We start from the raw sequence: 24,844 nt of genomic DNA on the forward strand, positions 1-24,844 counted from the left end.
TGTTCATGTCCATTCCAATACCCACCCTCCTGCCCCTCTGTTGGAATGCCGGCAAGAAGGAACTGAGGGGGCGGAGGGTCAGCAGGCCCCTATATAGGGTCCCATGGAGGAGCCATTCCATGGGGCGCTAGGGCCGACACTACGGACGCTGCTTTGGGAAAATCTTCGGCTGGCGTGCACGTGACGCACACACACCTGCGTGGAATGGACATAAACAACACATCTCGAAGAACAACAGTTACAAAAAGGTGAGTAACCATATTTTCATAATCAGTTTATTTTTTATATTGATAACAAACATCTTTCCAAATTGTTAAAGGTCCTGTAGAATAACTAAAACCACAATATCAAGTCACTTCAGCTGTTATTGGCTTAAAATAACTACCTAAAGCCTCATAATCAAAACTCTTTCTGTGAACCCCAGTCTCTCAGCCTGGCCCAAAATGCTCAAAAGAAGACATGAACTTTGTGGGTTGATCAGAAGGTTAATGTATGCAGAAGCCGTGAAAGGGAATTCAAGAACTGACTGGCATTGTCAAGTTACTCTCCCTTCCTGTTTAAAGTGAGATAGTCCCAGCACTTCTGCTAAACAGAGCTGTGACTGAATATTGTGAAACTCATACTCAGTGATCCCAAGCCTTACAAAAACTGAATCTAAATTACCTTGCACTGCAATGGACAAAGAAGTAGGAGAAAATATTTTAAATGTTAAATATTTATATTTTAAATAGCTTAGTCTCCAAATGTAACTGACCTAGAGCAGTTTAATCTGTGGTTGAATAGCCCTACTTTTAAAACTAACTGTTATTAATAGAAAAGACCACCTCTTGATTGTAATCACTACATATAAAAAGTGTGCATGCAAAGCCATTTGATAAATTGACCTGTTATATTATACCTTTAAATGTTTCTTTTCTCACTATTCCATCTTCCTAGGACTTATTTCAAGCAGGTCCCTGTTTTAAAAGAGAACCTGTCAGAGAAACATTACCATCTTTTCCCTTAAAATTACACTGTCCTGATAGGCAGAACAAACAATATTCATTGTGGCACCAATAAAAAATTTTTAAACTTAAAAATGTTACTACTTTAAATTCTAATATCACACATCTTAAAGGCCTAGAAACTGATTTTTCATCCGGTGGAAAGACGAAACTTGCAGCTTCCTAAAATTGTTCTCTTACTAGTCATAAAAAAATACTATGTTAGAAGGAGGGAGGCTCCCTAAGAGATCTCTACTGTTTAGATTTATGGTAACTAAACACATCTTGCATTACAAGAGGAGGAATGAAAAAGTAGTCTGAATAATTATTTTAAAGTGTCTAAAACATTCCATATATATAAATTATATGCTTAAAATATATGGCTACATCATAATGTTTTTTTAAATTATATTAATGCAACATTTAGTTTATAAACTTCAGTGCACAAAAGTTAGGGAATAAAAGAATAAACAACTGATATAGCAATAAAACAATCTCATAGTAATATACACTTGTTTATATTTGCATATGTAGCACTAAATTTTCAAAAATTGCTTGGGCACAAATTTGTGGATGCCAGACAGTGCCCTCAAGGGGGGAGACAGGTTAAAAGTTATTATTAAAGTTCGATCCATCTTTCTTTCTCTAGACCTCCTCAGTTATAAGTGAAAGCTCATGCTGTTGATCATATTTATGGACTGTACTGGCCTTGCTGCTCTCCTGCATCTGGACCATTGTTTCTCCTTCATACCACTACCCTCCCCACTGCCGCTTGCTCTTTTTTTAAAGTTCCTTTGTGGAGAAAACACAGAATGTGAAGCAAAGTTGAAGAAAGAACATTAGCACAGGATTCTTTTATATGAAAATTTCAATGAGAGGAATTTTGCAGACATTCATTTACCATATAATCATTTTCTACAGAGTCCTGCTTGTAAATAAATACCTACTTGTTTAGCCTTGTGTTCCATAAATCAGTAACATAAATATGCACACACATTTATACACAGTATTTATGTAGTCCCATTGATTTAACAATAAGCATGTGCATAAGTCTTTGCCATTGAAGCCATAGTATGTGTAATGTGTATGATTAGTCTAAATAATAAAAGGCACCCTGACTAGTCAGTGAAGATTACACTTGTCCAGTTACTATAGCTACGTGTGCCTCAATAATCAAACTGAAAATTGCATGTAATTTACATAGACCAAGAGCAAATATGTCATTTTATCAGTATTTTAAATATTTATATAGAATAACTTTGGGACCTTTTTGAAAATACGGTATTTTAAAAGTATACCAAGGTCTGTGCTAAATATGTAACATATTTTGAATTTGCTGCTTTGTTTTCAGAGCTACAGATTCATCTGATGATGTGACGAGTCTGCGCCCACCTCGTTTCTTTTGTGAAGATGGCGTTATTAGACCTTACAGGTTAAGGGATGGGACTGGAAGTCAGATGTTACAGGTGAAGCAACTGAAACATAATTTGATATAAACTTGCATATTGGGGAGGAAAAAGCCTAAATCACTTTTTGCAGAATTTTTACTGATTTTATGTCCCCTGCCAGTACATTTTTGATATTTAGTAACATGTAGTCTCATTTGTATCTTCATTGCATGGGTTTTATGGCCAGTCTTGCAAGATTTTATAGAAAGGCAGCTAACACATGCCCTTTCAGAGAGAACTTGCAGTATAATTTATATCACAACATCCTTAATTGTGCATATGTTGCCAAAGTGACTTAAATAAGATAAACGCTTGTGTGCGTGTGTTTTAGGCTTTTTAGTTTTGTTACAACAGCTGCGGTAAGCATAGTTTTTCTTTTAGTAACTTTTTTTATATTGTGCATTTAGATAAAGTTAAAGCACAATGATATTTTTGCCTGAATTTTAATTGATTAAACTCTTCAGCAACCACTGTGTTTTTTAATTAAAAATGTGAAAGTAATGTTTTTGCAGAAATTTGTATTTGAGATACATGGACTGTAACTACATTTATATCACACTGCTTCAGTTAAAAGCATTTCAGTAATTTTTAACTGTAGCGTTGTTCATATCCAAAAATCTAGACTTGTAACTTTTTATTAGATGAGCTGAGCTGCTGTTAGTTAGTTCACACATTTTTTAATAGTGTGATATTTTAATAATTTGAGATGCTTCCTATTTTACTTTAACCACCTTTAATGGAAAGTTAATAGATAATTCTACATTAGAGTTAAAGTACTTTGAACTGATTTGACAGTATGTCCATAAATAAGATGGAAAATTCCTATAATCTAATTTTCTTTCATTATCATAGAAACTGAATTTTAAAAATATTCACATCTGGGAAATGACAAAATCAATAACTGCTAGTTGAATGCAAATTGGAGACGGCAGATAGGATGTTCTAATATATATATGAAAGCCTTCTATTAGAGATTTCTCTTCAATACCCTAGCAGTGTGCTGGAATTCCTGAGATCCAGAGATGAATTTGAGAAAGAGTAGGTCGCCTTGTACAAGATGCATGGGAAGTTATGTAGCCAAACATTTTCAAAAGTATTTGTTACCTAGGTAGGGTTTTTGTTTCACTTAGAACATATTTTGAGATGCTGCATAGTGCGTCATTTATATGAAATTAGGGTCTATCTGTTTCTGTGTATTCTGCTGTATTTTCTCTACTGCCTCCTACTAAAGGATGCTTTTCTGAATCAAAGTATTCTAAAATTGAAACTGCTAAACTGAGTTAATATTATATCTTACTATGGAGTTCCTCTTCAACATTCTTTGAAGATCCTCTAACACTAAGGGCTATAATCTTACTTGGTTCTCTCATGATGCAGTTTATATTTCCTGTGCTATTATCTTGCAAAATACGTACTAACAAACAGCACAGCTTTAACTGGCAAACCATTAAAAACTGCTACTGATAAACAGCACAAAAAGGTCTAGTCACTATACTTCCTCTTTCTGATAAGACAGTAGGGTTCTTGATGTATTTCCCCTTTGATATTTCATGCCATGCTAGTGAAGCAGAATGCTAACAAGACTAAGTCCAACTCCTTGACTACAAATTATATAATTATTTTGTATTGTTTATGCTCTATGTTAATTTTGCAAGTGTTTGGATTAGATGATAACGTTAATTTGTGAGCAGATTAGTAGTTTTGAGAGGACCCTGGAGGCACTGACTGATAGCTTGATTCAAGATGTGTGATTCTACTTTTTGTGCTGTCTAGATGAGTACAATCCCATCACAATTTTTCAAATGGAAAAAAAGATAGAGAAATAGAAGATTTTTTTTCCTCTAATGGTTCTGTTTTTTAAATTAAATAATAGGATAAAATGAGGAGTGTATTTAGGTTATCATCCTATACCTTAGAGAATATTCTGATGCCCATTCGCATTCAAGTGACTTGAATCTTCAGAGAAATGCAATAGTCACCTTAAGCATGTTCCTTTTATGCAATAGGATTTACACATTAAAGTTCTAATCTTGCAGGCAGATCCCTATGCTTATGCAGAGCCCTACTGAAATCGTTGGGTCTTCGTGCAAGTGCAGTATTCTTCCAGTGGGCAGCAAGTTTCAGGATTAGGCTTTAATAAATCTTTGGTGATTCATTTGCTGATTATTATAGACAGGTGTATGGCTCCATTAACAGGAGATTGGAACCCTTCTATTGTATCCTGAATTCAGAAGCCATTTCAGAATTTGTCTGCTTTTTAAAAACTAACTAACTTGCCAGCGTAAACTAACACTTATGCTTTTTTTCTTTCCTTATCATGCTTGCAGAAAAGACAGGCCTACAGGGAATGGACTAAGAATCACAATAGTAGTGATGATGATGATAATGACAGTTAGGAAAATATGCACCATTACAAATGCATGAGTTTTTGTCACGTTAATTGGACTCTTAGTTTATACTATTAAATGTTGTTGCTGCCATGACTGCCATAGAAAGTAACTTTTTTATTTTAATTTTTGTCTTTAAAAGTTGTACAAAAATATAGGCAAACAAAATGATCATATTTAAGCAGAGAAATTAAAATATATTAAATATATTTATGTACTAAGTTGACAGGAGCTAATGTTATACTCTGATTTAATGATATTGTTGCAGGCAAATTTCCATAAATTATAATTAATCTTTTTTTCTATTTTCCTCAGAGTTTTGTTTAATATTTTTTTAATTTTAAATCATCATTTGTTAGCTAAGATGCCTTTATAATATACACACATTCAGTGTAATCTTTTTGAGCTGTACTGTGCTTATTGATATTAAAAATGCTGTTGAATATTTTGCATTCTATTTATTTGATATTTCAAAAATATTTTGTCTGACTTTCTTTCAATAGCAATAAACTTGTTTAAAGTTTATCTAAAAAAATCGATTCATCTGTTCTGTTCCAACATCATCACTCACATTTCCCAGAATTGGATTATGTGAAAAAATAAGATTATAGAATATTGCTATGATTGCCCTAGAAAGGTTAGTTTAAAAAAACTTTTATTAAAATTCATGTAATCATTTTGATTTTTCATTCATCATTTCATTTTCAAGGTAACTGGTTCTTAAACACTGATTTTAGTTTACACATGTTGAATTTTTCAGTAAAATGTGGATCCTCCTAAAATCCTTTGTTGTCAGCTTAGAAGATTTGGTTCTTCGTATAAAGTGAAGCATTCTTTTTAGAATGCATTTATACTGTCATTTACTCCAAAAATTATTATGTAAATGCATTTTGGGAATATGGCCGTACTGGTTTTAGTCTTGTACGTTATTCTGTATAGTAACATGTATAAAACATACAGCTCCTCATTAAACTAGGTGGAAAATGCAGAACACAAAATAACAAAAGGCAATACACAGTACAGTATTAGATTGCAAATTTTCAGTTGTCATTGTTAAATGTTCTTTGTTTCTTTGACAAGTAAGTGTTTGTTTACATTTCTTTACTTACTAGTCAGCTTGCATATTTTTCTCTAAACCAGTTGATCTTCTATACATCTAAATTTAAGTATTAAGTGGCAAGGGGGCATTATAAAAGCATTGAGAATACGTTTGTCTAGTAGTATGTGTTGTGCAAACCAACTGTTTATTCAAATATCGGCAAGAGGATTATCCCAAAAAAACCTTCACTCTTTAGTGCCAACTAAAACCTTATCATATTTATCAAAAGAGTCAGCCTCCCCCAGTGCATCCTGTTGTTTTCTTGCAGCTTCTGATGGGAGAACTACCTTACAGTTCAGACTGCTCATCCTGATTTTCATGCTGTTGCTACTTCATATGCTTTAGAACAGGGGTAGGCAACCTATGGCATGGGTGCCGAAGGCAGCACGCGAGCTGATTTTTCAGTGGCACTCTCACTGCCCGGGTCCTGGCCACCAGTTCAGGGGCTCTGCATTTTAATTTAATTTTAAATGAATCTTCTTAAACATTTTAAAAACCTTATTTACTTTACATACAACAATAGTTTAGTTATATATTATAGACTTTAGAAAGAGACCTTCTAAAAACATTAAAATGTATTACTGGCATGCGAAACCTTAAATTAGAGTGAATAAATGAAGACTCGGCACAGCACTTCTGAAAGGTGGTCGACCCCAGCTTTAGAAACTGTTGCTCAGTTTGCGCTCTTGGGCAGTGGGTGGAGGGATAGACATTGAAACCCCAGATAATAGTGAGGAAACTTGATTTGAAAACTCATTTCAAAGGGAACTACTGATGCAGAAGATCATTATGTACTTCACACTTCTGGTTTTTCTACAATATTGGACTCTTCAAGGGAAATACCACAAAAATGGTTTAGAGAAAAAATTGCATTTTATTACTGCCTTGAGATTCTGCAGGAAGAATATGGTAGTATATCAGACATACATTTATATTATAATATACTGTATTTGAAGAAAGTAGAGGAAAAAGAGTTCATTCTTTAACCTGAAAAAATTCATGTTGTGCCTAAAAGGGGAAATAGTTTTAAGTTCTTCCTTCTGAAAAGGTCAACTATAGTATTTAACATTCCCATTATGCTTTATTAAATTTATTGCTGCTAAACTGTAGCTTTAAATTCAACATCTGACATTTTTTTTTTCTTTTTGTGCATTTTTAGCATGTATAATTGGCTTTTTTAGTATAGTTCCTTCTATTTTTGCTTTAGGTCCGACTTCCACTTCACTTGATAGTGGCATACGTGCTAAATCAGGGAATCTCAGTTTTATTTCCTTCATAGTGAGACACACCTTTAAATAAATGGAAATAAGTGTTCGCTTTTAATTCAACTGTGCAAATTAACTGTAAAAATGTCATTGAGTTCCATGTTTCTTGTGACTCGGTGATTTCATATCAAATTGGCTCCGTTTATAAGTATAGGAACTAAAAGTCAGGTCCTTTTCTTTTTTGAGGAAATTCAGCCACATATTCCACATCTAGGTGTGTGCACACCCAGCACTCCAGAGCTGGAGAATTTTGCTTAGCGGTATCTGTACAAAGCAGCACGCCTTCTTCATGCTCATTGCCCCTCCCCTGGCTATATGAAGCAGCACCACCTCGACACCCCACAGTTCTTTCTTACTGCCCGTAGCTGGAGTTGTAACTCCAGGTGGTTCTTAAGCTCACAATCTCTCTCTAACTCGTAGTGACTTTTTGTAGTTCTGTATAGTTAGTCCCCTTCGTGTTAGTTAGATTTAGTTAACTATATCCCTGGTGAAGCCCTCACTAGGATTCAATTTGTAAATTGTTTACAAAATGAACTCAGGTGGCTAGGGACCTTCACCTAAAGCAGCACCTTCTCAGACAGGCCCTGTGGCCTGCCTTGGCACTGAAGCCTGCGTCGGATCGGAGGCTGTCATCAGGTTCTGAGAGTGCTTCCATTTTGTGCTGCGGAACCAGACTCTGGCGAAGAAATGGAGGGAGCTGCTCCCCATCAAGTGCACTGAGGAAAAGGTCTCATAAGACCAATCATGATCACTCCAGGTCTTGTGGCGACTCTTCTGCCTCCTCCAGAACTGGCACAGTGTTAATGCTGGTGTGCAGGATGGAGCAGGTTCCTCTAACTGCTCCCCACTACCACTCAGGGAGGTCAGAGTTCCTGTACTGTCAACTCCTGTTCCAGCCCCAGAACGTCCATTGAGTCCAGTACCACTGGATGCTGGCACTGGCTGTTTCCACTCCAGCATATCAGGCAGCAATGGACTTCTTCCACCTTTCTATCCCAGTCTCTCCTTTGGTCCAGGACTTTGCTGGGACTACGTTGTTTATATCCTTGCTGGCTGGGTGAGCTGCTGAACCTTTGGATCTGTCAGCACCACACCTTGATGTTTCCCTTCCGCAATCCGTGGAAGTGGGTCTGGGAAACTCCTTGGTACCCTCCATTCTGCACTGCTGATGTTACTGTGGCGGTACTCACCACCTTCCACTTCAACACTGTTAGCTACTTAGGTATTGCCGCTGACTTCAGGATCAGTACCGCTCTTGGCACTGGGAACAACAGAAGCATCTTCAATTCCAGAGGTATCGTTTCAACCATCTGTACCAGTCCCTGCCTCTTTCTGGGTGACATGAGTTAGAACTATTACTCACACCCTCAAGACTGCCTCCACCTTTATCCCTCGAAACCCAACATTCCTTGGTGTCAGGGTTGGGTTCTTTCTTCTCTCTCTCTCCATCACCTAGTCCACATCGGGGTCTGTCCATGGTGAGCCATGGGTACCAGGATTGTCACTTCTCTGTGTTCTTTCCTAAGCTACATTCACCTCTAGATCAGCAGCATCTCCATACATTAGATGTGAGATGATGTCTAACTTTCTATCTGGACAGAACTAAACCGTTTTATGCTTCATCTCACCTGTTGGTGTCATATGCGGATTGTAACATCCTTTATCAATCATGCGTATTTAAGAGCTTTGACTACACCTTCTGAGCAGGTGCGAGCTCATTCTGCGAGAGTGCAACCTAAATCAATAGCATTTCTTGGTGACATCACAGTATTGGACATTTGCAGGGGTGCCCTGTAGTTGTCGATACATGTATTTAGGAACCATTATGCTATTACGGCATCTTCCAGAGCTGATGCAGACTTTTGGAGGGCAGTCCTGTAATCCTTGTTTAGATAGACTCCAAGCCCCATTTTCTGTGGATACTTCTTATGAGTCACCAAAGTGGAATACATGGCTGCATCTGCTCGAAGAAGAAGAAACAGTTACTTACTGTACCTGTGCTGCTTCAAGATGTGATGCAGACATATATTCCATGATCCACCCTCCATCCCCTTTGCATCGGACTCTAGTATCTGGGCATTCAGTGCGAAGGAACTCAAGAGTGTCGAGACATCACTGCCTCATATAGCGAAGGGAGGGACTATGAGCACAAGTAACCACCGTCACCACCTACAGGTACTGCAAGACAAAATTTGCTGCCTCTGGTTCTCTGGGTGTGCACACACCTAAGTGGAACACAAATCTGCATCACATCTTAAAGAAGCGCAGTTAAAGTAAGTAACGTTTCTTCTAAATTGTGATGGTTCTGGCTCATATGTTCATGTCCACTTCTTGAATACTGTGTACAATTATGGTTGCCTCATCTCAAAAAAAGATATATTAGAAATGGAAAGGCGCTGAGAGGTGCAACAATGATGAGTGGTATGGAACAGCTTCTATACAAGGAGAGAGTCGAAAGCCTGGGACCTTTCAGTTTAGAAAAGAAATGAGTACGGGCAATATAATAGAAGTCTATAAAATCATGAATGGTGTGGTGAAAGTGAATAGGGAAATGTTATTTGCCCCTTCACATACACAAAAACTAGGGGTTACCTGATGAAATTAATATGATTTTAAACAAACAAAAGGAAGTACTTCTTCACACAACGCATGGTCAATCTATGGAACTCCATTGCCATGGGACGTTGTGAAGACGAAAAATATAACTGGGTTCAAAAAAATAATTAGATAAGTTCATGGAGGATAGGTCCATCAATGGCTATTAGCCAAGATTGTCAGGGGCACAACCTCATGTTCCAGATGTCCCTAAACTTCCAACTGCCAGAAGCTGGGACTGGACAACAGGATGGATGACTTGATAATTGCTGTGTTCTGTTCATCTCCTGTGAAGCATCTGGCACCAACCACTGTCAGAAAGAGGATACTGGGCTAGATGGACCAGTTGTCTTCCCAGTATAGCATTTTGTGTGTTCTTATGTTATCACTAGTATTCCTGATGCAGTCAGAGTATTAGAGGTGTATAGTTAATGTGCATTTGAGACAAATACCACTTGACATCTCGAGGCAAAGATTCTGAATTTGGATGTTAATCAGTATAAACTGATCCTGTAAAGAATTCTGCTCAGTCTCCTATAGTTCTGTTGGTTCTGCAGTACTAAGAATAGTAAAAAGCAGAGAGGGGTGTGTGTGTGTATGTGTGTAGTGTTGTAGACATGTTGGTTTATTAGATCAACTTCTGTTGGTGAGAGAGACCAGCATTTGAGTTGCACAGAGTTCTTTCTCAGGTTATGTGTAACTCGAAAGCTTGTCTCTCTCACCAACAGAAGTTGGCCCAGTAAAAGATATTACCTTTCTACCCTACCCTGTCTCTCTCTATATATATAAAATATGGAACCATTTTTAAAATATCACTTTTTCTGACCATAAGTGCACTTTTTAAAGCACTGTTCTTATCAAATCAGGAAAAAATTGTATTTGTGTTTGGATGTTTCACCTGCTCCCACCGCAAATAGCCTGTTCTGAATAGGGCTGTAGATGGAAAAGGAATACTCCATGCTTAGAGCAAGTTACAACAGATTGACGTAGCCTGATGCTAGCAGAGCTACTATTTTTCTCCAAACACTCAGAAACAAACATTATGATAGATAAATAACAGTATCAAATATAAACACGGTTATGCCCTGATCTCTATTCTTTATACACCCAAAATCTCCTACTGAAGTTAGCAGTTGTGTTTGCACAAGTAAAGCAGAAACAGAAACATGCTGCTATTGCTATAATTTAGCTTGGAGTAGCAAATTCTGTTCACCAATTTTTTATTTTTGTTTTGTTTGTTAAGGCTTTAGGAACACTTGTCACACTTATGATGTCATTCATTTAAACAAATGTCATGAAGGATTTCTGATTGTGTTTATACAGGGAATCTATATTCTAGTTGCTATAACAGCTTGATATGAGCGTGGCAAAGGATTTTTACTTGGTACTACTAAGACTTACTTTAGACAGTTAAAGTTACCAGACTACATAAACATGGATTAAGCCTTGCTGTGCATTTAATTAACTTGTTTACTATATTGTAACTATTTACTATAGCACAGCTTCTCTCATTCATCACTAAAATACTTTCACCTGTGGAATTCAGAGGTGATCCTTTGTTGCTGGGGTCTCCAAGACTAAGTGCTTCCTAGCCACCAGATTTTCTGCCTCCAGCTGCAGGACAATGGCTGTTCAGTTTCTCATGAGCATTTTGTTTTATAAGTTTAATTTTTTTCATTAGTTTTCATGAAATAATGACTTCATTTCAGATTTTAGCTCCTCTCTGTCTTTTCTGAGGTGAGGAATTAGGCCTCTGGTTTGGTTCCTCTCTCCTTCATTGCGGCAGCAGAGAAGCCGTACAAGCATCAAGCCAACTCTGAGATGTTTAGGCAGCTTTTCAGAATGCTTAGAGGGCAAGCTATGACCTTCTGCCAGAAACCATTGACCCTGGCTCTGCCAGGATATGAGCTTGAGAAGGCAAGCTTCTGCTGCCCTGCTGCCACAAGCTGCTAACCCTCACTCTGCCAGGTCCTTGGGTTTTGAGTGGGAGAAGTGTGAAGATCCTTGACCCTGGCTTGAAGCCATGACTCAACCATGGGAGGTTCAACAAGGAGCTTGAAGAGTCCCACAGAGAGAAGAACCCCTGAACAAGCAATGAGGGGTAAGTCTGATAAATTCCAGAGGCTTCAGGTCCTGAAAAAACAGAAGCAAGTGTCTCCTTTGTAAACTACCAATATGTATTGTTAATGAGTAAACCATGTAAAAATTGTGGTTTAAAGGCTTTCTCCTTTGCCTTCTAACCCTTGGGGTGAGAGGGGGAATTTTTACTGGGGTTTTTCTCCTCAGAGGGGCTGTTTTACAATGCCACTCTGTCAGGCTCTTTCCCACCCTGCAGTATGTGTGGGCAGAGAAGCATGTTTCTCCTGTGAAACCCTGCTTCAGGTTGCAGTCAAATGGATCTTGTGCCGGTCTGGCTTTCAGCCCACAAATCCGTACTCTGCCAGGGAAAGGTGCTTAGTCTGATGAGTGGGAAGGGATGTCTCTCTCTCCACCCTTCCCACTTTCCATTAGCTAGCTTGCATTAAAACGTCACAAGCATTCCAGACACTGATCAGAAGGGAGGCACATGAGTACCTATTTCCTTGACAGCTGCACTATAATGGGAACACAGGGAGGTTAGTGAGAAATCCCTTTCTGTGTTCAAAATGCCCCTGCTTCACTCAGAGTATTACTCTCAGTGATACTAAGTCAGTCTGAAAGTGGACCTAGCCCGCATGAGAAAGCAGGCAGGCATCCTTTCAGATGCTTGGGGATGTGTAGCAAGCTGTTCCCATAATCAGGGTATCTGTACCAGTACCCCTCGTTGGTTGATGGGTTCCCACACCATGATGTGTAGTGTGCTGCCTCTCCCCATACACAGCCAGGGGAAGTACCACAAACACACCATCCAAAAAAAGAGTTAAACATAAAGAAATTTCAGAAGTTCTGTGAACCTGAGGTTGTTGCAGCAGGATTCCCACCAGTGGAAGACATAGTTCCTTCCATTCTGAAGGTGTGACTTTCTTCCAAAAGACCCCAGGGAGAATAAGAGTGAAGACATATTGCACAGCAATTTTAGTGCCTCAGCTATAACCATTCAGACAAAGATTTGGAATGAGGGGCCTTTGGTTCTGTTCTGGTCAAATCACTTGATGTGACTTGTCACAAGAGCAATGGTTCCTAATTCAGTAGTTACAAGGAAGTCACGTTAGCAATAGGGTCATTCTAAACCGATATCTTGGGCATGCAAATTTACAGATGAGGAACTATTCAGGGAAACAGAAAAATCAGCGGAGTAACTGAGATAGCAGAGAGACCTGTACTCTCACTATCAAAGCCAGCATAGTCAACATCAAGAGTGTTCAAGAAGGGACTATTCCCCAATCAGAGTTAAAATTCTGGAGAAGCAGCTCCCAAGAAAACCTATATATATTTTCTTCTCAATCTAACAAAATTCTCACCATGACAAAGACAAAAGGAGCATTTGTGTATGAGAGCTCATAATTCTTGTACAAAACTCTTCCTTTTGATCTACCCTCTGCACTCAGAGTCCTAAAAAATGGCTGTTAATCACAGCAAGATACACATTGCAGGTTGTGAATTTATATCTGTTCATGGACAACATGCCAATCAGTGCCATGTTCAAAGATATGGACCCTGTCTGATAGTTGCCAGTACCAGTTACTTTAGAAGAAGGCTCAAGAAACCATGTAGTGGGTAGATATGTGATGGTCACAGAAGAATTGCCTCCTGCTTCCCATTAGAGGTTTATGATTGAAACATTACTGTTTACTTTGGGGTTTTGGAAGGGCTAGTCCCAGAGGTCAAACTTGGTTTTGGAAATGAAAATCAAGCCCTGGGCTCAGAAGAATCTGCTGATTTTTAAGACTGTTCACACAAAGGATATAGAAAAGAGGGAAAAGGGAGAGCCAACATCATCCTCCTAGTCCCCTGTTGATAGACAGCCATAAAACCTTCATTCCACCTGAAGAAAGCACCAGACTTCTTGAAGCAGGGTTGTCTTGTTCATCCAGACCTGGATAACGTACAATTAACAATCTGGTCATCAGAAGAGAGGTGTGTAGTTCAGCAAGGTTTCTCTATTAGCCTCATTGATCAGTACTTTTTAATATTCAAACAGAATTGCATCAGGAAATTCCATTTATTGGGATGGTCAAAATTATTTCTGGTGTAAGGGGGAAATAGAAAACTTTCTGGGACACAGACTGTCTCTTTATTTGTATAGTAGCCTACACAGTAGGGCCCTGACCTCTAGATGCTACTGCAGTACAAATAGTAATATATAACTAGTGATCTGCGCTACACTAGAATTTTTACAGAATGGTTGCTTGGAGTCCTACAATCAAGCATCTTACAGGAGGTAGTAACTGCCATAGCACCATTCTTTAGGCAGGCACATCAGACTTCCCGCTGAGTATCATCAAGTTTCAGGATTATTCAGAATGACAGATTAGTCGGTTGCAGGCCTTTATAGTTGGTATTACCTCTGAAAGACAGGGTATAGAATTGGTTTCTGTATCCATACAAGAACCACGTTACTGTTGTTACGTATCAAATGTTGTTCTTACACCTCCAGAAACCTTTCTGTTCAATGTAAATTCTTTCTACAATTCCTGGGAAATGGTCCTCCGATTATTTTGTTCCAATCATTAGCACCCCTTTGGAACGTTGTGGTATAAATTGGCATTCCTAGCACTGTAAAAATACATCTCAAGCATATTGAGTACACACATCAACTGTACTCGGTTCATCTCATTCCATCCAAAAAGCCGGCGCATTTAGGGCCTCAACATTGCTGTGGGTAATATGTTAAAATCCTGCACCACTTGGCACGCTGCAGATCTGGAAAACTATTCACAAAGAAAGAATCAAGTCTCCCTCTACAAGATCCCTGGTGGTATTATGTGGAAAAAGTTTGAGCCTCAAGGGAGATTTGCAAAGTAGGTAAGAAGGTGTTATTGGATGGGCTCCCAAGTAACGTTAAATTACAAAGCTCTTTCTTTTTGGGGTGAACTTCTCTTTGCTGTTATTCTGCTATAATAATAATAAAGACTCTTTTCATCCTCTCCCCTACTTCTGTGATTCATTGCTTGTTATTTCCCATTCATGATATATGAGGAGGAAAAGCTGTGCAGCAGAATGACAAATTTCTTACGTAGTAATTTTCTTTCTGTTACCAACTTCACTCCTCATTCAGCCCACCCTAGTAGTTGGTAAATGACCAGAGTACAATTTTTGAATTTTTTTCTCTAAAGGGAGACTCAGACATTTATATAAATAACCTTAAAATTATTAGGATACCAAGTTATCTTAATGCTAATAATCTGTTGGTGGGGTATTTCTGCAGCTTTGGAAGAACTCTTCTGGGGGTCTGAGCTGAAGACTGGGCTTAGTTCTGGAGTCTCCAGCAACAACACTGGACCACTTCCAGATTCTGCAAGTGGAAGGCATTACCCATTAGTGATGAATGAGGAGAGGAACTGAGAAGATTGTCAGGTAGCATACTTCTCAATATGTTCGGCTAGCATGGCTGGTTAGCTGAGTGCAAAGAAGTGTGGCCTAACAGATTCACAACTGCTATTTAATCTTTAGCAATTTTATGGTTTCCCATCCTTCCCCGCCCCTATTTTGCCTCAATTAAGATGACTCTTAAATCATTCAAATATATGTGGGCCAGCTCCTGATTGGGCATTACACATACTGTTGGCAATTGCAAGGTGCCAATCCGTACATTGCAGAGAGACAGTAAAGTGCAGTTTTGCTGCCTCTGTTCTTACTCCATCTCCTACTTTCAGAACTATGAGTAGCACCACTCTCTCCAAAAGAGTGTGTGTGTGTGTGTGTGTGTGGTGTCTCCCCCATTACCAATCAGGGGTACCATATATGCCAGAAACTTCATATGCATGGGTAATCTCTGCTACTAGCAAGAATAAGATGCACAGAATGGGAAGTGAACCTGTGCTTCGATTTTTAGTTACTTGTTTTGGGGGTCCAGTTTCACAGATAATTTTTGTCCTCTTTTTACATCTTATCAATGAAACATTTGCTCAGATTGGCGGGTTCTTCGAATGCTTTTCTGTGGGTATTCCACTGTGTACTCCATGTGCCTGAGAAGAGAGAATTCTAGCAAGTAATGTCCATTGGGCCGCTTCTATGCAGTTTGTCTCCTTGTCCTCCGTACTTAGAGTATAAGAGGTGGTGCGAACCAACGCCTCTCCCATCCCTTCTTGCTACCCATTACCTGAGTTGGAATCCTCTGGTGTCCAAAACGGATTCTCTTCAATGTTCTTTCCTGTAAATATTTAAAAGTTACTGTTTGTAGTTTTTGTAGTTAGATAAGTAGTTAGAATCTTCACCCCCCGGGGATCCCCCAGACTCTCAGAGCAGGACTTAGATTATGCCCAGGCTCCTGGGTTTTAAGAATTGCATCTCTTGCCCCACTCCTTTTCAGTCAGCAACAACCACCTGTGCTGCCCAAGAAGGCTCATATCTCATAGAATCATAGGGCCTCAAGGTCATCTAGTCCAGTCCCCTGCACTCCAATGATGAAAATTCCACAACTTCCCTTGAAGCCTATTCCAGAACTTATCTACACTTATAGTTAGAAAAAAAATTTCTGGCATGATAGGCTTAATCTGCAGCATGGGAGATTTAGTTTATCTTCAGTGGAGAGGAAAACAGTTGATCACCATACTCTTTATAGTAGCTCTTAACTGATATCAGGTCCCTTCTCAGTCGTCTTTTCTCAAAACTGAACATGCCCAGTTTATTTTAATCTTTCCTCATAGGTTTTGTAAACATTTTAGCATTTTTGTTGCTCTCCTCTGGACTCTCTCTAGTCTATCCACATCTTTCCTAAAGTGTGGTCCCCCTGAAATCGGACACAGTACTCCAGCTGAGACTTCACCAGTGCCTAGTAGAGTGGGACAATTGTATCTTGTGTCTTATATATGACACTTCTGTTAATGAGCCCCAGAATATTAGCTTTTTTTTTTTTTTTGCAAGTGTGTCACATTGGTGACTCTCATGCAATTTGTGCTGTATAACCCTCAGATCCTTTTCAATGGTACTACTACCTTGCCCATTATTCCCCATTTTGTAGCTGTTCATTTGATTTTTCCTTCTAACTGTAGTACTTTATACTTATATTTATTGAATTTCATCTGGTTGATTTCCGACCAATTTTCCAATTTGTCATTGTTGTTTTGAATTCTAATTCTGTCCTCCAAAGTGCTTGCAATCCCTTCCAGCCTGCTGTCATCTACAAATTTTATAAGCATACTCTCCACTTCATTCTCCATGTCATTAATGAAAATATTGAATAGTTTCAGACCAAGAACTACAGAAAGTTTCTTTAACATTAGCAAATGTTTCTTCAGTGTTTGTTTCTTTAAAGCTGTGAAACAATCATTGAGAGTTCTTATTCTTCCACCACTAAGAGTTTTACTTTATCATAGTGTTCTGGGATACTGTCGTCCTCCAAACTATTTATAACTGAATAATGCAGAACACACCTTTAAATAAATATTTGTTTCCTCAATAGGTTCAGTTGAGTTTATTTCAGGAGCCTTCCTCTGTTAATATTTTACTCCAACATGCACCCATAGAATCTCTCATACGTAGTTTGAATCAAAATGGTAAATTGGGATTTTTTTTTAAATGTTGTAACGTCTCATTCTTCCTCTTAATAGATACATGCATGTCGGTATTGAGAGTGAAACCTTCCACTGTATTTAAATATGGCATTCTCACCAGTAAAATGTTAATCACAGCAGTTTTGTAAAAGTGAGTGAAATTATAAGATACTAGACATAAAGATAGAAATGGAAAAGACCAATAGCTGTTATCTCATCTATCCTCTTCAAGTATAGATTGTTTCCTACATATTTTCTGATCGTTTACCAAAAATAGTTTTCAATGTAGAGTGATGTTGCTTTTAATGTATCTGTGTCAGTAGTGTTTTAAAAAAAAAACAACCCTACCAACTGGAAGAGGAAGACTGATAATGAAGCCTTTTAGGCAAGGGTTTAATTTTAAGTGGGGTCAGTGGAGATAAGTTGACGTCCTCTGATAGCTTTTTGGTCTACTCTGTGAAACAAATTGGTTGCCTCAGTTCAGTTTCCAGTGGATAGGCATCCACATCACATAAATCATCACCTTAATAGGTACTGATTGTCCAATTATGACAGTCTTAGGCCTTGTCTACACTACAGTTTTGTCGACAAAACTCAGCTGATGTAATTCCCCTCACATAATAAAACCACCTCAACGAGAGGCATAAGGCTTATGTCAGTGTAGTCAGGGTGATACAGTGTCTGTGTAGACACTGCATTCCTTACATCGGCTATTGGCTGTCATAATTGTCAATTTCATGGCTCTGCTGCTGCCTGGAATCCGTCCCAAGCTTGGCTGTCGCCCAGGCTCCTGGTTGGGTTGCCTCCTGGGCTCCCTGCTGGGAGCCCTGCTTCCCCCTAGGGTCCTCATTCCATGCTGGACTCCCGTTGCAGATCTCCCCACTGGACGCAAGAAGCCCAGACTTTCCCCCAGTTCCAGCTGGGACCGTGGAGGCGAGAATCCCCTGGGGGGGCAGCTGGGCTTCTGGGAGCTTAGAGCCCTGGATTTCAGTCTCCCACGTTGCCTCTCTTCAGTCAGTGGAAATGCTCCTGGTGAGGACATGCACCGCCGACAGAAGGAGGGTAATGGGGACATCAGCCACCGCAGTAATTACTGTGTGGCTGTAAGTCGACCTAACATAAGTCAGCTTATCTTTGTAGTGTAGACATAGTCTTAGTGGAAAGACCAACAACTATGTCCACGTTAAGTAAAAAGATGTACATTTAATACGTGAGCTGGTTGAGGTAAACCTTGCACCCCCCTGTAGAGTTTACCTCAGCAAACTAATTTGTTAATGCTGTAATTGCTTTGCTTACATAGGGGTTTTAATACTTCACTAAATGCGTGTTTAAAAAATACTTCTTTTTTCCTAAAAGAAGTCAGTGCCCAAATGGACATGAAAACTCTTCTGCCCTCTTTCTTCTGTACTCCACCCACATTAGGATAAAGGCTAAGCTCACTTAGAAACGTGTTTTAAAGTCTCTTGTTTCTGACAAGTTTATAGAACGGTCTCCTTGACCAACGTTGACAAGGCTTTTTTTAGAAATGTGTAATGAAACTGTACTGTAGACAACTAAAGAATATAAAATTCAAATCTTTATGAAGGAATAATTTAGTTTTATCAGGAAAACCGTGAGGATGAAATCCTGCCCCTATTAAAATCAGTGAGAGTTTTGCCATTGACTTCAGTGAGCCCGGATTTCACCACAGGATTTGAAGAGTTATTGACTGTGTGCACTCAGTTTTCAGTTCTTTAATTTTAAATTATATATTAAATGTTTCCTTTGTCCAGTTCTTAGGTGCAGCTATGGAAGATTGTTGAATAAAATAATTCCTGTTATAAACTTAGAACCTTGACAAGGATAAACAAATGTTAATGAAGGCCTTTTTATTTAGGTGATCATCTTTTCATTGTTCTGATGTTATTTTATAATTAATTTATTAGTCACTAAAATTCTAAACCAATGTAATAACTGATAAGTTAATGGAAACTTCTAAATGTTTCTCGTGCACAGAATTGTATATTGTCCATATGTATTTTTCTCATTGTCGATTGAATTGCATGAGTTTTGTCTGTAAATCAAAAATATTGTCTGATGGGAAATATCCCAGTTGTTAAGTTACTGTATACAAAGGAAAACATAATTTTTTAAAATCTGTTAGGTCAAATGTTTTTCACTTCTGCTTGCTTGTAATAGAAATATTTAGTCTCACTGTAGGACTTTTTATTTATTAATGTAATAAAAAATAAACAGTGGTTTCAAGTGATAATCAATAGTGGCCTCTTGGCTCTATTCTTTTAACTTGAGAGAGGACTGACCTATGAATCTTACTAATGATTTTGGAAATTTCTGTGTCTACAGTATTTCAAGGACTATTTTTTGGTTAACTGTTCTATTTTCCATTAAAAGAAAACCCCAGTAATACAAAGGGGATGTTTGTGTGCGCTCTAATGGAAAAAAGAGAAAGTAAACAGCTCTTGTCCTTATTTCCCAGCAGCACAGGATCCAAATTAGAACAAATTTCTTAGGCTAAGCAGAATGCTTTTGGAACATTGTCTCTGCAAGCAAAGGAGCTGTGCCAGAGTTGAAGCTGAAGGAGAAACCTGTTTTACATTTTTATATAGTTGTTCATTCCTCTGAAGTTCAGGCTTCCAGAAGCTGCCAAGTAGTACTAAGTTTACAGAGCCTCAGCATTTAAAACTGAAGAGTCTGATATCATGGATTTGCCATTTTAAATACAATTCACTCATTAATAGTGAGAAGATTCAGCTACAGTATTCACAAACTACTGTAAATGAGTATGTATGTTATGGAAAATGCATACAGAATGCAAAAGCATGCTGCCCATCATGTGACCTCCAGTACCTAAGAAGTGTCCTGAAGTTAATCTGATCCTATAGATGATCTGGGATTCTTTTATAGAGTTGAATTCAGTTCAGTTACGAGTGATAGTGATTCTAATGTGTTAGTGATAGTCAAGTTGATCCTAATTTAAAGAGTCCAAGAATCATAGCATGGTTATGTTGGGAATCTATTTATTTTTTCCTATTAATTTTAATTATATTGCAGTGCACTGTAAGTATGGGAAAAATTGAGTTCAAAATTCTTCTGTAGAGCTGTTTTGGAATCAAGACCTTGCTAATGCATCCAGCTTTGGACAGGGCTGATCCCAGGGGAAACTTACATTTATTTGCCTGTCCGTGTTAACAGAAATCAGTTTCACATACAGTTGTCTAAAGCTCTTGTGTCTAAAGATCATATCTTCATGGCAAATGCAAAATGTCACAGAAATTTTAGTTGCGTTCTGATTTGTTTTGGTAGGTAGCTCTTTATTGGATAGAAGGTACACTGTCGTGTTCAGTTATAGTAAGCCATTTTCATTCTGATTAGAAATTGAGTTATAAACAGGAAATAAATAAATGAATTAATATATTTTATGGAATGCTATAACACTTTTTCTCTTTTTCTTCCAGAAAATTGAAAATGGAAGATTTGCAAAACTCAGATACGTTACACATGCCATGGTTAATAATACAGATTTGTTAATGATAACAAAATGGTAAAGGCTTTTCTCTTTGAATAGCAAATACTTTAAAATGTATCACCAAACTGTTGGAGTGATAATTATTTTAGATAAACAACTGTTTCTTATCATTTTATTAAGTATGTGTTTACATATGTGGATATATGCAGATATACATTATACATATATGTTCACACCTGTGGATATATGGAGATTTTGTGTGTTTGTTTTATATATATGTGTGTAGAGAGAGAAAAAAAATTGCGTCTGACATCCTATTATCTATGACTCTTTCGTTGCTAGTTTGGCAAAGGATATATTATCCTATGCTTCACTTGTGTAGCTTCTATAATCCAAGGATGACTAACTTCCTTTCATGTTTTCTGTAACTGAGATAGATAAATTGAATATTTGGTCAGGATGACGACAGTGGGATTCTATATGGACTCAGGGATCCACCTGTATAAACCACATTCCAAGACTGGAATCTAAGTAAAGATACTCAGTAATAAAGGAATGGAATTTTCCTCTAAGACTCAAACATATTTAATAGTGGAGCATAAATCATTTCATTTTTTCTGTCTGGGGACTATTTTTCCTCTGAGATATCAAGTTAGAAATAGAGTTGCTGCCTTGGCATAAAAGAAAGATGCTGATAGATGCTATTGTAAATAGGCACAGGAACCTGCAGAATTTAGGAGTTGTCTACACTGGGATATCTAGGGAAATTAATCCAAATTAACTAAAGGTATGAATTTGCAGTGTGTTAATTAAACCACATTAAACCTTTATGTGGATGCTATTATTCAGAATTAAAGTACCCTTAATTTGATTTACCTTAATTCACCTCCAGAGTAAATTATGCTAAACCGAATTAAGGGCACTGTAATTTTGAATAACAGCACTCAGAAAGGGGTTTAATGTAATTTAACTAATGCACTTTAAAAGTTAATTTGGATTAACTTTCCTGAGTGTCCCTGTGTGTCTTTTCAAAAGTTGTACTATGTGGTTGTTGCATGTAGCTTGTGGGAAACTATCTGAAATAAGACCACTTCACTGTGCCTAACATTTAGTTCCTAATTTCTTTGGTGCGAGGAAGAGAAGTATTTCATAACGTTTTATTTTCTGCTTTCATTTTTGAACTGTTTATTATATTTTACTCTTTTTAGTGGTGTTTTGTTTGTGACAAAAGGAACATTTGGACAGCTGACTTGTGAGTGGCAATACACTTACGATGAGTTTACCAAGGAGCCATTCATTGTTGATGGAAGAAGATTACGCATTGAAGCCAAGGTAGGTCAGATGCCTGGCTAGTAGTAGAATGAAATGTGAAAGTATCACTTAAGTTTTCTTTCTAAAGTAACCTTTTGACACATTTACAGTAGGTAGCTCAGACTTGTCTGTGAGGGCTTGATCATATCCCGTACTAACTTTCCTCTAGCGAGTGAATCAAAATGGAAACTCAGCTTTCCCAATTTAATTTTTCATTTTCCAAATTTTTAGAGTCAATTTTGGGCAATGGCAAGGGGCGTTTCCTTCTCCCCATTCACCTTTTTTCACTTCCATCCACCAACTCTTCTTCTCCGGGGAAAATGTTTATTAAAATAAAATTTTCCCAGGTAGGATTGTACCCTAAACAGATCACCTGCAGATCTCTTTTCCTGTATTTGCTGCCCTTGCTCTCGGGGTGGTAGAACCAGCCATATCTGACAAAATACCCTCTCAGGAACTACAGAAAAAGAGCTCTGCAGTAATTGCTTCCCACTCTGCAGATCCTCAGTCAGCCAAATTAAAGAGGCTTAGGAGAGTATGTCTACACTGCAATATAAGCTCAGGGTTAGTGAGATTCAAGGCAGCTGACCCTGCACCAAGTGGGGGCACATTACTTCTGTTTCCCTGGAGTTGATTGAAGATTCTTGGGATAGAGAGGACAAAGAAAGAGATTATGGTAGTATAGGATTTGGTGGATTCCCAGGGCCCGAGTCAGAGGTGGGTGGGAGGCTGTATCTAAGCTGTAAAGCAATAGGACTCAAAGCATGAGGGTCCTGGCTTGACTCTGGCTCAAACCCTCCACCACTGCAGGGTCCTAGAACCCGAGGTCTGAGTCAGAGTCCCAGAGAATTGTGTGTAGATGGAAGGTGGGGTTGGGCTCAAGCCTGAATCTAAGCTTGGTCTTACACTGCAGTGTAGACATACTCTTAAGAGTCTTGACAGCTTCTTGGGGGTCCTACATCCCCCTGCTACACACACTAACACTCCTCTGGAGACACTGTAGTAAAGGAGAGTCACTACTCTTCAACACCTGGAACACAACAGGAAAGGCTGTCTTCCCAGATCCCTCCCTAGAGCCCCTCACAGAAGAGTTACTTGGCAAAGGGTCTGGTATCCTCTTCCTGAAAGAAATGGAATTTGGGAGAAGATTTGGACTCACTCAGGATACCTTTTTTATTCATCTGAGTGTCTGACAATAAGGGTCATAGGAGTGTAATGTCCTGTCCATGGGCTATGCTCCTAAAGGGAGCAGCAACCGAGAAGAAGGATTGATCCTAAAATGGAATTCACTATGAAAGTGAGTCTGTACATGAGAGAACTGTCAAGGAACAGTACACACACATTCTTACGTAGTTTACTTTAAACCATTATTACACAGAAAATTTAGCACATCACATTTTGCTTTTATTAACCTGCCTTTCCCAGATAGAGTACATTATTTTATAGATAAAAACTTTTAAAAGTTACCTATGGTGTATTAAACAGAGTGATACGTTGTAAAGTAAGTTTTTTGATTAAAGTTTTGTTTATTATGTAGACTGCACTTTGAAGGTCACTTTTGTAGAGCAATTAGAGTATAAAAGTATTATACATTCATTAACTTTAGAAAAATTAAGGTCATTTCTTAACTTAAAATTGTTTGTTTTGTAGGAACGAGTTAAGTCTGTATTTCATGCCAAAGAGTTTGGAAAAATAATTAATTTTAGGACTCCAGAAGATGCCAAGGTAAATACAAGCAACTGCTATTTAATTATAGTAATACTACTATACTTTTGTTAAAAAGCCTGACTTGAGAGGAGCATTGACAGGGCAAGGAAGACATGTTCCATACTTAGTATTATTGAGGGGAACGACCCTGAGGATTGCAGGTTCAGCTTCTGTGTTTTCTCAGGTCAGATAATTAAATAAGTGCTGCTACTGATTTTGAAGAGTAAACTTATTTTGTGAAAAGTAAGTTGGCTTTCTCCTTATAAATACATCCTAAAAATAATATTTAGCCTTCATATAACGCATATCATCAAAGTCTTTTCCAAATATTAACTTATCAATCGTGACAACAACATTCCTCCAGTTATAATCGATACTCTGAAATGTGAAACTTCCCCCATGAATAGATTACAGTGCTCATAGCTTAAATAGTTGAAGTCTTAGTGGGCAGGGGTAGAAAATTTGTAGTTGCATTTTTTTTATTTATTGTGCAGTGAATTACAATATTTCAGAACACACAATAAACAACTCTGTTACACATCGTTATACACAATTATTTATAGTTGTTTTTACTGTAAACTTTTTGGGGGAACACATTTGTAATGAAGCTGCTTTATTTGGTCAGAATCCAGTAATTCTGCATGGCTACTAAACAAACAGAGACCAACAATAAACTAGTTAGTATTTAGTTTTCAAAAATGCACAGATCTAATGCAAAATATCTCCTTGCTTAGGCCCATGTAAGACTTTATTTTCTGTAAGATTATTGATTTGACTGTGTGCGTGGTAAGCAACAAGTAATATAGTAGAGCCAGTTAAAATACTGGGTTTCAGTGTATTAGTCTTTCACTGATAGAAATCAAAATGCAGTGTAGCTTTGGTGAAAAGTGAAGATGAGACTGGAGGATGCATCCCTAGATGGCATTTATTCGCATCACAGAACCATTCT

The 24,844-nt window shown here is 38.0% G+C and overlaps 1 protein-coding gene across 4 annotated transcripts in view; it reads left to right on the plus strand.

Moving 5' to 3' along the window:
* VPS13A (vacuolar protein sorting 13 homolog A) overlaps positions 1-24,844 on the plus strand; it is a 339,425-nt gene that overhangs the window by 308,649 nt on the left and 5,932 nt on the right. For 3 of the 4 annotated variants that reach the window (XM_032790455.2, XM_075067294.1, XM_075067295.1), the window contains 4 exons: positions 2,335-2,449; positions 20,867-20,952; positions 22,086-22,209; positions 23,839-23,913. In XM_032790455.2, the coding sequence (XP_032646346.1) occupies positions 2,335-2,449; positions 20,867-20,952; positions 22,086-22,209; positions 23,839-23,913 (400 nt within the window). Of the gene's footprint in view, positions 1-2,334; positions 2,450-4,758; positions 4,919-20,866; positions 20,953-22,085; positions 22,210-23,838; positions 23,914-24,844 lie in introns of those variants that run through there. The other variant, XM_032790457.2, reaches the window with a different exon arrangement.

The sequence above is a fragment of the Chelonoidis abingdonii genome, chromosome 6, assembly GCF_003597395.2.
Source record: "Chelonoidis abingdonii isolate Lonesome George chromosome 6, CheloAbing_2.0, whole genome shotgun sequence".
NCBI lineage: Eukaryota > Metazoa > Chordata > Testudines > Testudinidae > Chelonoidis > Chelonoidis abingdonii.